General features: G+C 42.9%; 1 protein-coding gene across 8 annotated transcripts in view; it reads right to left on the reverse strand.

Moving 5' to 3' along the window:
* Window positions 1-400: 400 nt before the first annotated feature.
* Window positions 401-17075, reverse strand: part of LOC139547138 (lysine-specific demethylase 6A-like) — a 107523-nt gene continuing 90848 nt past the window's right edge. For 5 of the 8 annotated variants that reach the window (XM_071356171.1, XM_071356167.1, XM_071356170.1 and 2 more), the window contains 6 exons: window positions 15188-15302; window positions 14735-14922; window positions 14246-14387; window positions 14001-14127; window positions 11080-11250; window positions 10170-10844 (listed from right to left, as the gene is read on the reverse strand). In XM_071356171.1, coding sequence (XP_071212272.1) covers window positions 10752-10844; window positions 11080-11250; window positions 14001-14127; window positions 14246-14387; window positions 14735-14922; window positions 15188-15302 — 836 coding nt within the window. In that variant the 3' untranslated portion in view covers window positions 10170-10751. Of the gene's footprint in view, window positions 1857-10169; window positions 10848-11079; window positions 11251-14000; window positions 14128-14245; window positions 14388-14734; window positions 14923-15187; window positions 15303-17075 lie in introns of those variants that run through there. The other 3 variants (XM_071356173.1, XM_071356168.1, XM_071356169.1) reach the window with 2 other exon arrangements.

Below are 17075 nucleotides of genomic sequence, written 5' to 3' on the forward strand. Positions count from 1 at the left end.
GGCCTCGGCTAGCTACTATCAGGTAGTGAAGCGGTCAGTAGCTGACCTCGGCTAGCTACTATCAGGTAGTGAAGCGGTCAGCAGCTGGCCTCGGCTAGCCATTATCAGGTAGTGAAGCGGTCAGCAGCTGACCTCGGCTAGCTACTATCAGGTAGTGAAGCGGTCAGTAGCTGACCTCGGCTAGCTACTATCAGGTAGTGAAGCGGTCAGCAGCTGGCCTCGGCTAGCTACTATCAGGTAGTGAAGCGGTCAGTAGCTGACCTCGGCTAGCTACTATCAGGTAGTGAAGCGGTCAGCAGCTGGCCTCGGCTAGCCATTATCAGGTAGTGAAGCGGTCAGCAGCTCTGTGCATCAGAGGAGAGAAGAAACTAGAGAAGAAACACGAGAGAAGTTCCAGATGTAAATAAAGACAACTTCTGTTTAATGACTCAAACAATAAAACCATTTCAAGGAATCTCTGGAAAAATGCATTGCTAAAGCAGTTTTATTCATATAGAAAACATAGGAAGGGTTGTGTATAAAATGACAAATCCTTTAAATGGCAGGTAATCTGGGGGAAAAAATTACAGCATTCGATCAACAAATATTTTCAAGCAATAAATATACATTTTATAAATAGTGTAAATTTACAAGATTAGAAAAAAAAAAGTTCATTCAATAAAAGTCTCTTGGTGACTTGGCTGTTAATATTTCTCTCATTAGAATACTATTTTACCTACTGAACCAAACCATATGGTTCCAAAATAACAAAGGCAGTAAAAAATATATATTACTTTACAAAATGTTTTTTTCTTATTTTCTTGCCCAAAGACAACTTCTATGTACTAACATACAAAAGACCAGCGATTCTATGACGTAGACTCAAGGGGGGGGACACCAACTCAGAGAACGTTTGTATCAGCCCACAAACAGAATTAATAAAGGGAAACGTGTATCAAGTCAGTAGTCTTTGTGTGTGATGTTGTTGCCAGTTTTAACTAAATATATACAAAAGAAATGCGGTCATCAGTTTTGTCAGCTATTGTGCCAGACAGCAATTAAGTAGTTTTTTTGGGAGTATCTGTACTTTACTATTTATATTTTTGACAACTTTTACTTCACTACATTTCTAAAGAAAATGTACTTTTTACTCCATACATTTTCCCTGACACCCAAAAGTACTCTTGAAATGCTTAGCAGGACAGGAAAATGGTCTAATTCAGTGATCTAACTGGTCTAACATCCCTGGTCATCCCTACTGCCTCTGATCTGGCAGACTCACTAACCACAAATGCGTCATTTGTTAATGATATCTGAGTGTTGGAGTGTGCCCCTGGCTATCTGTAAATGAAAAAAATTATAAAATGTGTCCGTCTGCTTTGCCTAATATAAGAAATGTGTAATTATTTATACTTGTACTTTTACTTTTGATTAAGTATATTTTAGCAATTACATGTACTTTTGATACTGATGTATATTTAAAACCATATAGTTTTAGACTTTTACTCAAGTAGTATTTTACTGGGTGACTTTCACTTTTACTTGAGTCATTTTCTATTAAGGTATCTTTACTTCTACTCAAGTATGACAATGGGGTACTTTTTCCACCATGGCTGGTGGTGGAGGCAGGAGTAATGCCCTCCCCCTCCAGTCCTCTAGGAGGAGACACCTCACCACTCTGGGCAGGTTGCATAGACACACAGCTTTTCACCCAGCTGCCTTGTGGAATATCTACAGAAAGCAGTGGAGGACTGCTGGCTCACTTCCTGAATATCAGAAAAGGGGCTTCCGGTGGGTTCTGGGAGTCCAGCATGGATTCTTATTGTCCTCAGAACAACAGAATGTTACCGTCAAGACAATGATGGCAGAGGAGGAGCCTGTGGAGGGAGAATGAGATAGGGATGAGAGAGAGATGAGATTCATGTAAACTGGTTAAAGACTTACTAATGAACAAGCTAGTACCTTAAAAAAAAAAAAAGTGCATGCTCAGACTCTTACTTGAACTAATATGAATTTTGACTCACTAGTGTGTAGACATACTACTGTGAATGCCACCATGTGTAGGGTAATGCTTTTTAAGGGGTGCCCACGTATTGACACCATGTGTAGGGTAATGCTTTTTAAGGGGTGCCCACGTATTGACACCATGTGTAGGGTAATGCTTTTTAAGGGGTGCCCACGTATTGACACCATGTGTAGGGTAATGCTTTTTAAGGGGTGCTCACGTATTGACACCATGTGTAGGGTAATGCTTTTTAAGGGGTGCCCACGTATTGACACCATGTGTAGGGTAATGCTTTTTAAGGGGTGCCCACGTATTGACACCATGTGTAGGGTAATGCTTTTTAAGGGGTGCCCACGTATTGACACCATGTGTAGGGTAATGCTTTTTAAGGGGTGCTCACGTATTGACACCATGTGTAGGGTAATGCTTTTTAAGGGGTGCCCACGTATTGACACCATGTGTAGGGTAATGCTTTTTAAGGGGTGCTCACGTATTGACACCATGTGTAGGGTAATGCTTTTTAAGGGGTGCTCACGTATTGACACCATGTGTAGGGTAATGCTTTTTAAGGGGTGCTCACGTATTGACACCATGTGTAGGGTAATGCTTTTTAAGGGGTGCTCACGTATTGACACCATGTGTAGGGTAATGCTTTTTAAGGGGTGCCCACGTATTGACACCATGTGTAGGGTAATGCTTTTTAAGGGGTGCTCACGTATTGACACCATGTGTAGGGTAATGCTTTTTAAGGGGTGCTCACGTATTGACACCATGTGTAGGGTAATGCTTTTTAAGGGGTGCCCACGTATTGACACCATGTGTAGGGTAATGCTTTTTAAGGGGTGCTCACGTATTGACACCATGTGTAGGGTAATGCTTTTTAAGGGGTGCTCACGTATTGACACCATGTGTAGGGTAATGCTTTTTAAGGGGTGCCCACGTATTGACACCATGTGTAGGGTAATGCTTTTAAGGGGTGCTCACGTATTGACACCATGTGTAGGGTAATGCTTTTAAGGGGTGCCCACGTATTGACACCATGTGTAGGGTAATGCTTTTTAAGGGGTGCTCACTTATTGACACCATGTGTAGGGTAATGCTTTTTAAGGGGTGCTCACTTATTGACACCATGTGTAGGGTAATGCTTTTAAGGGGTGCCCACGTATTGACACCATGTGTAGGGTAATGCTTTTAAGGGGTGCTCACGTATTGACACCATGTGTAGGGTAATGCTTTTAAGGGGTGCCCACGTATTGACACCATGTGTAGGGTAATGCTTTTTAAGGGGTGCTCACTTATTGACACCATGTGTAGGGTAATGCTTTTAAGGGGTGCTCACTTATTGACACCATGTGTAGGGTAATGCTTTTAAGGGGTGCCCAAGTATTGACACCATGTGTAGGGTAATGCTTTTAAGGGGTGCCCAAGTATTGACACCATGTGTAGGGTAATGCTTTTAAGGGGTGCCCAAGTATTGACACCATGTGTAGGGTAATGCTTTTTAAGGGGTGCTCACGTATTGACACCATGTGTAGGGTAATGCTTTTAAGGGGTGCTCACGTATTGACACCATGTGTAGGGTAATGCTTTTTAAGGGGTGCTCACTTATTGACACCATGTGTAGGGTAATGCTTTTAAGGGGTGCTCACGTATTGACACCATGTGTAGGGTAATGCTTTTAAGGGGTGCCCACGTATTGACACCATGTGTAGGGTAATGCTTTTTAAGGGGTGCTCACTTATTGACACCATGTGTAGGGTAATGCTTTTTAAGGGGTGCTCACTTATTGACACCATGTGGAAGTGACTGCAGTAATTATGCAAGGAAGAATGATAGCTTAGTGAAGTGAATGTTGGCTCCTTGCATAATGCCCATTTCCTTCTGCATCTGGCTTGTCAATATCCTGTTTCAGTGTCCATTTTTCCACTTGTTTAAACCTCCATCCTTGGGAGAGTAACTAAACTAAAAAAGAAACGTCCTCTCACTGTCAACTGCGTTTTTTTCAGCAAACTTAACATGTGTAAATATTTGTATGGACATAACAAGATTCAACAACTGAGAAATAAATTGAACATGTTCCACAGAAATGGAATAATGTGTCCCTGAACAAGGGGGGGGGAATCAAAAGTAACAGTCAGTATCTGGTGATACTTAACAAGAAGTTAAGCTTTTAAATGATGTATGACACATATTTTCATGAATGTTTAATATTACGATTTCTGTCATTTGAATTTGGCGCTCTGCAATTTCACCGGATGTTGGCCAGGTGGGACGGTAAGCGTCCCAAAGATCCGCAAGAAGTAAGTAAGTACAGCAGTGTATTTCCTCCTCATGGACTGCACCAGATTTGCCAGTTCTTGCTGTGAGATGTTACCCCACTCTTCCACCAAGGCACCAGCAAGTTCCCAGGCATTTCTGGGGGAGGGGGGGGGGGGGGGGGCCCTGGCACTCACCCCCGATCCAACAGGTCCCAGATGTGCTCAATGGGATTGAGATCGGGGCTCTTCGCTGGCCATGGCAGAACCGACATTCCTGTCTTGCAGGAAATCACGCACAGAACAAGCAGTATGGCTGGTGGCATTGTCATGCTGCAGGGGCATGTCAGGATGAGCCTACAGGAAGGGTACCACATTCCCTGTAACGCACAGCATTGAGATCGCCTGCAATGACAACAAGCTCAGTCCGATGATGCTGTGACACACCGCCCCAGACCATAACGGACCCTCCACCTCCAAATCGATCCCGCTCCAGAGTACAGGCCTCGGTGTAACGCTCATTCCTTCAACAATAAACGTGAATCCGACCATCACCCCTGATGAGACAAAACCGCGACTCGTCAGTGAAGAGCACTTTTTGCCAGTCCTGTCTGGTCCAGCGACGGTGGGTTTGTGCCCATAGGCGACGTTGTTGCCGGTGATGTCTGGTGAGGACCTGCCTTACAACAGGCCTACAAGCCCTCAGTCCAGCCTCTCTCAGCCTATTGCGGACAGTCTGAGCACTGATGGAGGGATTGTGCGTTCCTGGTGTAACTCGGGCAGTTTTTGTTGCCATCCTGTACCGGTCCCTCAGGTGTGATGTTCGGATGTACTGATCCTGTGCAGGTGTTGTTACACGTGGTCTGCCACTGCGAGGACGATCAGCTGTCCGTCCTGTCTCCCTGTAGCGCTGTCTTAGGCGTCTCACTGTACGGACATTGCAATTTATTGCCCTGGCCACATCTGCAGTCCTCATGGCTCCTTGCAGCATGCCTAAGGCACGTTCACGCAGATGAGCAGGGACCCTGGGCATCTTCCTTTTGGCGTTTTTCAGAATCAGTAGAAAGGCCTCTTTAGTGTCCTAAGTTTTCATAACTGTGACCTTAATTGCCTACCGTCTGTAAGCTGTTAGTGTCTTAACGACCGTTCCACAGGTACTGAACGATATCATAACCGCCATCGATAAAAGACAGTACTGTGCAGCCGTCTTCATCGACCTGGCCAAGGCTTTCGACTTTGTCAATCACCGTATTCTTATCGGCAGACTCAATAGCCTTGGTTTTTCTAATGACTGCCTCGCCTGGTTCACCAACTACTTTGCAGACAGAGTTCAGTGTGTCAAATCGGAGGGCATGTTGTCCTCTGGCAGTCTCTATGGGGGTACCACAGGGTTCAATTCTCGGGCCGACTCTTTTCTCTGTATATATCAATGATGTCGCTCTTGCTGCGGGCGATTCCCTGACCCACCTCTACGCAGACGACACCATTCTGTATACTTCTGGCCCTTCCTTGGACACTGTGCTAACTAACCTCCAAACGAGCTTCAATGCCATACAACACTCCTTCCGTGGCCTCCAACTGTTCTTAAACGCTAGTAAAACCAAATGCATGCTTTTCAACCGTTCACTGCCCGCACCCGCCCGACTAGCATCACCAACCTGGACGGTTCCGACCTAGAATGGACTATGTAAACCAGATTTCTAAGCGACTTGCTTTCAGTTCCTACGGCTTCCACTGGATGTCAACAGTCTAGAGAAATTGGTTGAGGTTATTCCTTTGTGTAATGAAAAAATACGGCCATCTTGAATTCGAGTCACTCTAGGTGTCCTGTGAGATAGAAGCGCATGACCAGAAGGCATGCTACGGTTGGTTTTAATCCTGTAGTGAACACAGATTATCCCGTCTTCAAATGTATCGATTATTAACGTTAAAAAATACCTAAAGTTGTATTACAAAAGTAGTTTGAAATTTTTTGGCAAAGTTTACAGGTAACCTTCGAGATATTTTGTCGTCACGTTTGAGCAAGTTGGAGTGTTTTTCTGGATCAAACGCGTCAAATAAATTTTGGATATATATCGACGGAATTAATCGAACAAAAGGACCATTTGTGATGTTTATGGGACATATTGGAGTGCCAACAACAGAAGCTCATCAAAGGCATGAATTATATTTTTATTTCTGCGTTTTGTGTCGTGCCTGCAGGGTTGGAATATGCGTATCTCTCTTGGTTTACAATGGTGCTATCCTCAGAAAATAGCATCGTATGCTTTCGCCGAAAAGCCTATTTGAACTCTGACATATTGGCTGGATTCACAACCAGTGTAGCTTTAATTTGGTATCTTTCAACTGTGATTTAATGAAAGTTTGATTTTATAGTAATTTTCATAGTAATTAATTTGAATATGGCGCTCTACATTTTCTCAGGCTTTTTGCCAAGTGAGACAGTAGCGTCCTGCCTAAACTCAGATTTTTTTTATATAAATATGAACTTTACCGAACAAAATATAGATGTATTGTGTAACATGAAGTCCTATGAGTGTCATCTGATGAAGATCATCAAAGGTTAGTGATTCATTTTATCTCTATTTCTGCTTTTTGTTACTGCTCTCTTTGGCTGAAAAAATGGCTGTCTTTTTCTGTGACTTGGCTCATACCTAACATAATCGTTTGGTGTGCTTTCGTCGTAAAACCTTTTTGAAATCGGCCATTTTGGCTGGATTTACAACAAGTGTAGCTTTAAAATGGTGTAAAATACTTGTATGTTTGAGGAATTTAAATTATGGGATTTCTGTTGTTTTGAATTTGGCGCCCTGCAGTTTCACTGGCTGTTGACGTCCCACATACCCTAGAGAAGTTAAGTAAATAAGGTCTCCGTTTTTTATTTGTAATATATTTGCAAAAAAAATCTAAAAACCAGTTTTCGCTTCGTGATTATGGGGTATTGTGTACGTTGAAGAGGGAAAACATTAAATTAATTAATTTTAGAATAAGGTTGTAACGTAACAAAATGTGAAAAAAGGGAAGGGGTCTGAAAACTATCTATGTATGATTATACAGTACCAGTCAAAAATTTGGACACCTACTCATTCAAGGGTTTTTCTTGATTTTTTAAAACTATTTTCTACAATTTAGAATAATAGTGAAGACATCAAAACTATGAAATAACACATATGAAATCCAAAATATATTTTTGATTTTAGATTCTTCAAAGTAGCCACCCTCTGCCTTGATGACAGCTTTGTATACTCTTGGCATTTTTATTAATATCTTGTAGCAGCATCTTGGTCTTCTTGCCATTGCAAATTACGCACACTCTCACTGTGTACTCCAAGTAAGTCAGAGTAAACTGAAAACTACTGATATTGTGTAGATAAAATGTTGAGATTATAATTAGAATATACCAATACAAAAGAATGTCCCTCCCTGTTCTTCATTCACAAATATGACTCGTTTCAGGAAACTAGGCGTACGTTGCGCGTCACAGGAGAGCCATTTAACCTACTTATAAAAAAATTATAATTATCAGTTTTTTGGCAGAATTACCTTCTGGAATATGTGAACTTTGATGTGCCTTAATAACAAACTTGTATGCCATCTGTAAATACAAATACAATTGTTAAAATTATGAACCTAGTTGGTTTAGCCATGTAAAAAGTCGGCAACCTTCCCGCGAGCCATGATTGGCAGAGATAATGAGTGGGCTGAACATACCGAGAGATGAGTTCGGATTGGTCTGCCATGTAGCAAGCTTCTGTCTATAATATTAGCTGGTCAGTATGTGTAGGTAATCCTGTCTATAATATTAGCTGGTCAGTATGTGTAGGTAATCCTGTATATAATATTAGCTGGTCAGTATGTGTAGGAAATCCTGTCTATAATAAGAGCTGGTCAGTATGTGTAGGTAATCCTGTCTATAATATTAGCTGGTCAGTATGTGTAGGTAATCCTGTCTATAATATTAGCTGGTCAGTATGTGTAGGTAATCCTGTCTATAATAGGAGCTGGTCAGTATGTGTAGGTAATCCTGTCTATAATATTAGCTGGTCAGTATGTGTAGGTAATCCTGTCTATAATAGGAGCTGGTCAGTATGTGTAGGTAATCCTGTCTATAATATTAGCTGGTCAGTATGTGTAGGTAATCCTGTCTATAATAGGAGCTGGTCAGTATGTGTAGGTAATCCTGTCTATAATAGGAGCTGGTCAGTATGTGTAGGTAATCCTGTCTAATAGGAGCTGGTCAGTATGTGTAGGTAATCCTGTCTATAATATTAGCTGGTCAGTATGTGTAGGTAATCCTGTCTATAATATTAGCTGGTCAGTATGTGTAGGTAATCCTGTCTATAATATTAGCTGGTCAGTATGTGTAGGTAATCCTGTCTATAATATTAGCTGGTCAGTATGTGTAGGTAATCCTGTCTATAATATTAGCTGGTCAGTATGTGTAGGTAATCCTGTCTATAATATTAGCTGGTCAGTATGTGTAGGTAATCCTGTCTATAATATTAGCTGGTCAGTATGTGTAGGTAATCCTGTCTATAATATTAGCTGGTCAGTATGTGTAGGTAATCCTGACTATAATATTAGCTGGTCAGTATGTGTAGGTAATCCTGTCTATAATATTAGCTGGTCAGTATGTGTAGGTAATCCTGTCTATAATAGGAGCTGGTCAGTATGTGTAGGTAATCCTGTCTATAATATTAGCTGGTCAGTATGTGTAGGTAATCCTGTCTATAATATTAGCTGGTCAGTATGTGTAGGTAATCCTGTCTATAATATTAGCTGGTCAGTATGTGTAGGTAATCCTGTCTATAATATTAGCTGGTCAGTATGTGTAGGTAATCCTGTCTATAATAGGAGCTGGTCAGTATGTGTAGGTAATCCTGTCTATAATATGAGCTGGTCAGTATGTGTAGGTAATCCTGTCTATAATATTAGCTGGTCAGTATGTGTAGGTAATCCTATCTAATGCGGCTTTTTTAAAAAGATATCACATAGTAGAACTGCATCAATGTTGCTCTCCACTGTCTGGTGGACCGAGTTTTGAAATCAGTGGAATTAGAGTATGACAGCTAAGGAAATGCAGAAAATTCTGCCGTTTTGATTGCAAATATGCAGACGGAGTCGAAAAGAGAACACACAGAAGGCTGTTGTATAAATCACCCGTCTCCGGATTACATCTTCAAACTATGTGGAATCCGTGACAGCGAGTGAGAAGTGTCCATCCATGTATACAGGTAAGATAGTTTAGCTAGCTACATTTTCAGATATTACACGTTTCTAATTTTGTCGCTTTCATTTAAACTTTAAGTGTACTGTTAAAGCTGTCTGGCTTGCTAGCTAATGTTACATGTATGATCTGTGTAGTAATATATTTCGTATCTCAGAGCCATTTGCATTGCTAATTATAGCCTAATGTTAGCTAGCTAACATTGAACCTGGTTGGTTAGCTACCTGCAGATTCATTCAGGTTAGTAATGTTTTGAGTTGGGATTATGGTTCATTGTTTACCTCGCTAGCTAACATTGAACCTGGTTGGTTAGCTACCTGCAGATTCATTCAGGTTAGTAATGTTTTGAGTTGGGATTATGGTTCATTGTTTACCTAGCTAGCTAACATTGAACCTGGTTGGTTAGCTACCTGCAAAATTCATTCAGGTTAGTAATGTTTTGGTTCATTGTTTACCTAGCTAGCTAGCTAGAGCACAGAATAACTGACACATTTACGAACGCTCAACACCCTGTTGAATATGGCCGGTGTCAGTGAACGTTGGCAAAAAAGCATCATTAAATTGTTGCCAGCAGCACAGTTGCAGTCACCAAAGCTCTGGATAACATAAAAACAGCCTACCCAGCTCTGTTAGAACACTCAGTTTTACGAACTCCCAGAAAACACTCTGGCACTCCAGATGAAATTTACGAACACACCAGTCGTATAAATCAACCTTTAGTCTTTTAATCTTTGGTTGTTTAGCACATGGCCTCACATGTGAATCTTTAAAGAGATGGGTGTGGCTAAAGCTTAAGAGGGTGTGAACGATGCTGAATGGGTGTAGACAAAGAAGGGCTCTCCAGTAGTAGTACCAAAACATACAAATGCCATTTTCTCAAAAGTGATTTTACAAGTTTATCAACTTTCAAAGCAGAATGACTTTCCCACCGTTCCTCAACTGTAGTGTATGACATACAATTTCAGAGCTCCGAGTCTACTTTTATCGAATGTAAAAAACACAATTTCAAATTTTACTACATAAGACCCGAACGAATCGAGACGGTCGGTCACAATTGGTGATTACACAATAATGCATTGTTTGTGTCCCCTCGCTCATCAACTCATCCATTCTCCCCCGTTCTCATCCATCATACTTTTTTCTTCATTTATTTAATCTGTTATATGTCTGAAATTAGGTACAATTTAGGTTCGCCCTTTGGGACTCCCAATCACGGCCGGTTGTGATAGAGCCTGGAATCGAATCAGGGTCTGTAGTGACGCCTCTAGCATGGACATTCAGTGCCTTAGACCGCTGCGCCACTCGGGAGCCTTCGGGAGCCCAGGGTATCAACTGGGCACCGTACCTTCCACTGTTGTGAGAAGGAGCAGAGCATGCCCTACTGTCGGGAAGGAGGAAAACCATTCAGAAAATGGCATGCTGGTTAAAACTCCAGGTCTGTTTGTGATATTAACACTCTAACAACGACAATTATAGAAAAAGTCAAAGACGGGGGGGGGCATGGCAGAGTAATAAACGGTTTTAAATTCACAAGCAGTCAAAATGAATGCTTTAGATGTTCAAGTGTTAACCTACTGGTCATCATATAGTCACTAGTGTCCTTGTTGACTTACGAGTGTGAACTGGTCGTAGACCTGTGTGAGGTCGTCCATCTTGTACTGCTCCAGCACCACAAATCTGTCCAGGTTAGAGCTCCCCCTACGGGCACAGTCCTGACAGTGCACCACGTACGTCTTCCTGCTGTTACTCTCACTGGTTACAAACAGTAGGGCAAACACCTCCACCTGGAAATAGAGCAAGAGTGAGTGTGTGAGGAGAGGTACATGTGTTTTTTTTGCTTTTACTATCCTTCTGGGGACAAGAAGTCCTCACAAGGAGAGTAAAACAAGGAAAATGCAGACAAGAGGGGACATTTCGCCAGTCCCCACAAGGAAAAAGGCTATTTTAGGTTTAGGGGTTAGGTTTAGGGTTAGAATTATGGGTTAAATGGATACTTCGGGATTGTGGCAATGAGGCCCTTTAGTTACTTCCCCACAATTTGCATGCCTCTGTGTCCAGTATGAAGGTATTTTCTAGTGTTAGTGGAATGACTGGAAGTCTATGGTATCTGCTAGCATTGACAAGCTTTCTAGCAGATACCCATAGGCTTCCAGTCATTACGCTAACGCTAATTAGGGGCAGAGTTCCCATTTGGGAAAGGTGACGCCAGACAATGCGACCCGGGAAGATTTTAATTTAGTGTCCGTTTGAGAAGTATTACTGAACCATATGCATTGGGTGCATAAAGCCATTACGGTGTCCACCCATAGTGCTCAGAATGATAGAAATCACATTTACAATATGATAATGCATCTTAACGGAACATGCAACACATGTAATGAAGCAGCCAAGAAAACGTCAAACATTTGACAAAAATGTAATTTGCGGTAAATGACAACCTTCTGAACAGAGCACCCTGATAGTGTTTCCATATCTGAACAGAGCACCTGATAGTGTTTCCATATCTGAACAGAGCACCTGATAGTGTTTCCATATCTGAACAGAGCACCTGATAGTGTTTCCATATCTGAACAGAGCACCTGATAGTGTTTCCATATCTGAACAGAGCACCTGATAGTGTTTCCATATCTGAACAGAGCACCTGATAGTGTTTCCATATCTGAACAGTTAGAAACTTAGTGGTAATGTGATGATGTAACAACTAGGATGGGTTGCTAATACGACTAGGATTGTGCCTTTGGCTTCCGCACAACAAAATAAGGTTTATATGAAAACCAATGGTATGCTTCCCCAAACTTGAAACTCACGCACCTCCTATAAATCTTCATAAAAGAATTGCCTCGTTTCCATAGTCGGATTTGAAGCAAGGTAGGACATGCCTCATAACATGAAATAAAACAGTCAGGATACAAACAATAAAGTATGTTTTAAAATGCATACTGCCTCCAGCTCACATTGTTAAGTGGTGGGTGAAATGCTGATATCCTGTTGCCTGCACCTGAATGGTGAATGGGAGGCGTGCTTCAACTACCAGTTGAGAAATAAAAATAGTAGCTCTTTTTAAATCGTGCACTACATGTTTTACTCCAGCAGCAACCAGCTGAGGAGCAGCAGGAGAACCACATGGTTTACTCCAGCAGCAACCAGCTGAGGAGCAGCAGGAGAACCACATGGTTTACTCCAGCAGCAACCAGCTGAGGAGCAGCAGGAGAAGCACATGTTTTACTCCAGCAACAACCAGCTGAGGAGCAGCAGGAGAAGCACATGGTTTACTCCAGCAGCAACCAGCTGAGGAGCAGCAGGAGAAGCACATGGTTTACTCCAGCAGCAACCAGCTGAGGAGCAGCAGGAGAACCACATGTTTTAAACCAGCAGCAACCAGCTGAGGAGCAGCAGGAGAAGCACATGGTTTACTCCAGCAGCAACCAGCTGAGGAGCAGCAGGAGAAGCACATGGTTTACTCCAGCAGCAACCAGCTGAGGAGCAGCAGGAGAAGCACATGTTTTACTCCAGCAACAACCAGCTGAGGAGCAGCAGGAGAAGCACATGGTTTACTCCAGCAGCAACCAGCTGAGGAGCAGCAGGAGAAGCACATGTTTTACTCCAGCAACAACCAGCTGAGGAGCAGCAGGAGAAGCACATGGTTTACTCCAGCAGCAACCAGCTGAGGAGCAGCAGGAGAACCACATGGTTTACTCCAGCAGCAACCAGCTGAGGAGCAGCAGGAGAACCACATGTTTTAAACCAGCAGCAACCAGCTGAGGAGCAGCAGGAGAAGCACATGGTTTACTCCAGCAGCAACCAGCTGAGGAGCAGCAGGAGAACCACATGTTTTACTCCAGCAGCAACCAACTGAGGAGCAGCAGGAGAAGCACATGTTTTAAACCAGCAGCAACCAGCTGAGGAGCAGCAGGAGAAGCACATGGTTTACTCCAGCAGCAACCAACTGAGGAGCAGCAGGAGAAGCACATGGTTTACTCCAGCAGCAACCAGCTGAGGAGCAGCAGGAGAAGCACATGTTTTACTCCAGCAGCAACCAGCTGAGGAGCAGCAGGAGAAGCACATGTTTTACTCCAGCAACAACCAGCTGAGGAGCAGCAGGAGAGCCACATGGTTTACTCCAGCAGCAACCAGCTGAGGAGCAGCAGGAGAAATCCCACTCAGAATAGACTCTGTATGCTGTACGCATGTGATAGTTGTGTTGGACAAATAAGATACATGGTGACTAACGAAGAAAAAAAAGACTGGCCAATTTAATTCCAGTAAATTAGGAAAATTAACCAATAGACTGATAAGCATGACGGTCAACTGTATTTCTATGAAGTGGTATTACCATCAATTAATAAAAAGCATTATTTAGCAATGGGATAATTGTTTCTCCCAGTCGTTTTGGTCGGCAACAGTTTTACATAATCAGCTATACCTCCTTTTTTAAATCATCACAGACTAACGGAAACCCTGCTTAGGGAAGATAGGATTTTGAATGGGAATCAATTGTTTGGGCCCCACAAGGACAGTGTGTGTGTGTGTGTACCTCACAGATGCTGCAGTAGTGTGCGGGCTCGTCCCTGGTCCTGCCGTGCCACACCAGCTCCTTGCCTGACGCCTGCAGTAGCTCCCGCACCATCTGACACTGCTTCAATGTCCGCAGAAGACAGTACCTAGCAGAGACCGAAAGACACAGGGGTTAGGTGTGTGTGTGCGTGCACAAGTGTGTATGAGTGAGAGGGCGAGCGAAAGGGAATTGTGTGTGTGTGTGTGTGTGTGTGAGAGACTCACTTGATCATCTGGAAGAGCTTGCTGTCGGAGACTTTGATATTCCTGGCCATGTTCCAGGAGAGGTGTATCATGGGAACAATGGACTTGACGCTCTGCAGCTTATTCCATTCATATCGCTCTGCTGCCAGCTTATACTGGTAGGCTGAGGAAGGAGGGAGGGAGGGAGAGAAAGAGAGCCAGAAAGTGAGAGGTAGAGAGAGACAGAAAGAAAGAGAGAGCGAGCGAGCAACAGAAAGAGAGAGAGACAGAAAGAGAGAGAGAGCGAGACAGAAAGAGAGACAGAAAGAGAGAGAGAGCGAGCGAGACAGAGAGATCAAGAGAGAGCGAGAGAGACAGATAAAGCGAAAGTGAGGGTGACAGAAGGTAGAAGGGGGTATTAATGACAATATCATTTCAATTTCACAATGTCAAGGCTTATCAGAATCCATCTATCATATTTAAATGATGCATGTTCATAGTAAGCATATCCCCTTGTTCTCCCCGTCTTACCAGTGAGGGGTCCTACGTTCCAGGCGATGTTGTTGCACCAGCCGATGGCCTGGACCCAGTGGACGGTGCCCGTGTTGAGCCACACCAGGTCTCCGGGGCGCTGGATGAAGCGGTACACAGGGACATCTGCCTCGTACAGGTCCTCCAGGTTGGGCCACCATGAACCCATCAGGAAGTTGATGTTGTTCCTGGAGGAGAGAGACACACACAGGATGTTAGAAATACAAATACTGCCGACTCCTTGCAGTTGATCAAATCAAATACATTGTTACATCATTTCGACAATGAATGAAAATATGGAAAAAATTATTCTACTTTTATTAGCATTAGGTCCACTATAGTCAAAGCAGAGTTAGACTTGTCTGTGACTTCAGATTGTATTGGCTGTAAACAAACAGAGGTAGGAGATCCACTTTGTGTTGAGTTAGAAGCAGGAGATTTTTGTTGACGTACTTTTCACAGAAGTGGTTGATGATTCCCCAGTAAGGCTGGGGCACAGAGAACCACTCACAGTCCCCCGGGCCGATGTTGATGTTCACGGAACAGAAGCTGTTGTTCTCTTGGTGACCTAAAAGACAAATACCTCATAAAACAAAATGCATAAAACAAAATGACTACAAAAAAACAAATTGTGTGTCAGACCTGGAATCAAATATATGATTATTTGTTATTTAAATACATATTTTCTGTGTATTTCCGTACTTTCAAATAATGCAGCCTGAATCAACCACTTTAAGTATTTTATTATGTTTTATAGTCACATAGAACAGATAGGTGCAGTGAAATGTGTTGTTTTACAGGGTCAGCCACAGTAGTACGATAGGTGCAGTGAAATGTGTTGTTTTACAGGGTCAGCCACAGTAGTACGATAGGTGCAGTGAAATGTGTTGTTTTACAGGGTCAGCCACAGTAGTATGATAGGTGCAGTGAAATGTGTTGTTTTACAGGGTCAGCCACAGTAGTACGATAGGTGCAGTGTAATGTGTTGTTTTACAGGGTCAGCCATAGTAGTACGATAGGTGCAGTGTAATGTGTTGTTTTACAGGGTCAGCCATAGTAGTATGATATGTGCAGTGTAATGTGTTGTTTTACAGGGTCAGTCATAGTAGTACGGCGCCCCTAGAGCAAATTAGGTTTAAGTGCCTTGCTCAAGTTCACGTTGACAGGTTTTTCACCTTGTCGGCTCAGGTATTCAAACCAGCGACCTTTCGGTTACTGGCCCAATGCTCAAATACCTGGCTTAAATGCATGGGACTTAATTTGAGTCAGTGTATTTGAGTATTTCTAAATACATTCCAATATTCAACTCCTCGTCTTAAAAAATAACATTTCAATATTTACTTGGAAATGTATGTGAAAGTAACGTAGATATTTGAAAAAGTATTTGAACCCAGGTCTGGTGTTTGTGTTGCATTTAGGTGTGCATACAGTGTGCACAGTGTGTATGAGTGCATCAGTGTGTGTGTGTGTACAGTGTGTATGAGTGCATCAGTGTGTGTGTGTGTGTGTGTGTGTGTGTGTGTGTGTGTGTGTGTGTGTGAGTGCATCAGTGTGTGTGTGTACAGTGTGTATGAGTGCATCAGTGTGTGTGTGTATGTGTGTACAGTGTGTATGAGTGCGTGTGTGTACAGTGTGTATGAGTGCATCAGTGTGTGTGTGTGTGTGTACAGTGTGTATGAGTGCATCAGTGTGTGTGTGTGTGTGTGTGTGTGCGTGTGTGTGTGTGTGTACAGTGTGTATGAGTGCATCAGTGTGTGTGTGTGTGTGTGTGTACAGTGTGTATGAGTGTGTGTGTGTGTGTACAGTGTGTATGAGTGCATCACTGTGTGTGTGTGTGTGTGTACAGTGTGTATGAGTGCATCAGTGTGTGTGTACAGTGTGTATGAGTGCATCAGTGTGTGTGTACAGTGTGTATGAGTGCATCAGTGTGTGTGTACAGTGTGTATGAGTGCATCAGTGTGTGTGTGTGTGTGTGTGTGTGCGTGTGTGTGTGTGTGTGTGTGTGTACAGTGTGTATGAGTGTGTGTGTGTACAGTGTGTATGAGTGCATCAGTGTGTGTGTACAGTGTGTATGAGTGCATCAGTGTGTGTGTACAGTGTGTATGAGTGCATCAGTGTGTGTGTGTGTACAGTGTGTATGAGTGCATCAGTGTGTGTGTGTGTACAGTGTGTATGAGTGCATCAGTGTGTGTGTGTGTACAGTGTGTATGAGTGCATCAGTGTGTGTGTGTGTACAGTGTGTATGAGTGCATCAGTGTGTGTGTGTGTGTACAGTGTGTATGAGTGCATCAGTGTGTGTGTGTGTGTACAGTGTGTATGAGTGCATCAGTGTGTGTGTGTG

Source organism: Salvelinus alpinus, chromosome 20, assembly GCF_045679555.1.
Source record: "Salvelinus alpinus chromosome 20, SLU_Salpinus.1, whole genome shotgun sequence".
NCBI classification, from domain to species: Eukaryota; Metazoa; Chordata; class Actinopteri; order Salmoniformes; family Salmonidae; genus Salvelinus; species Salvelinus alpinus.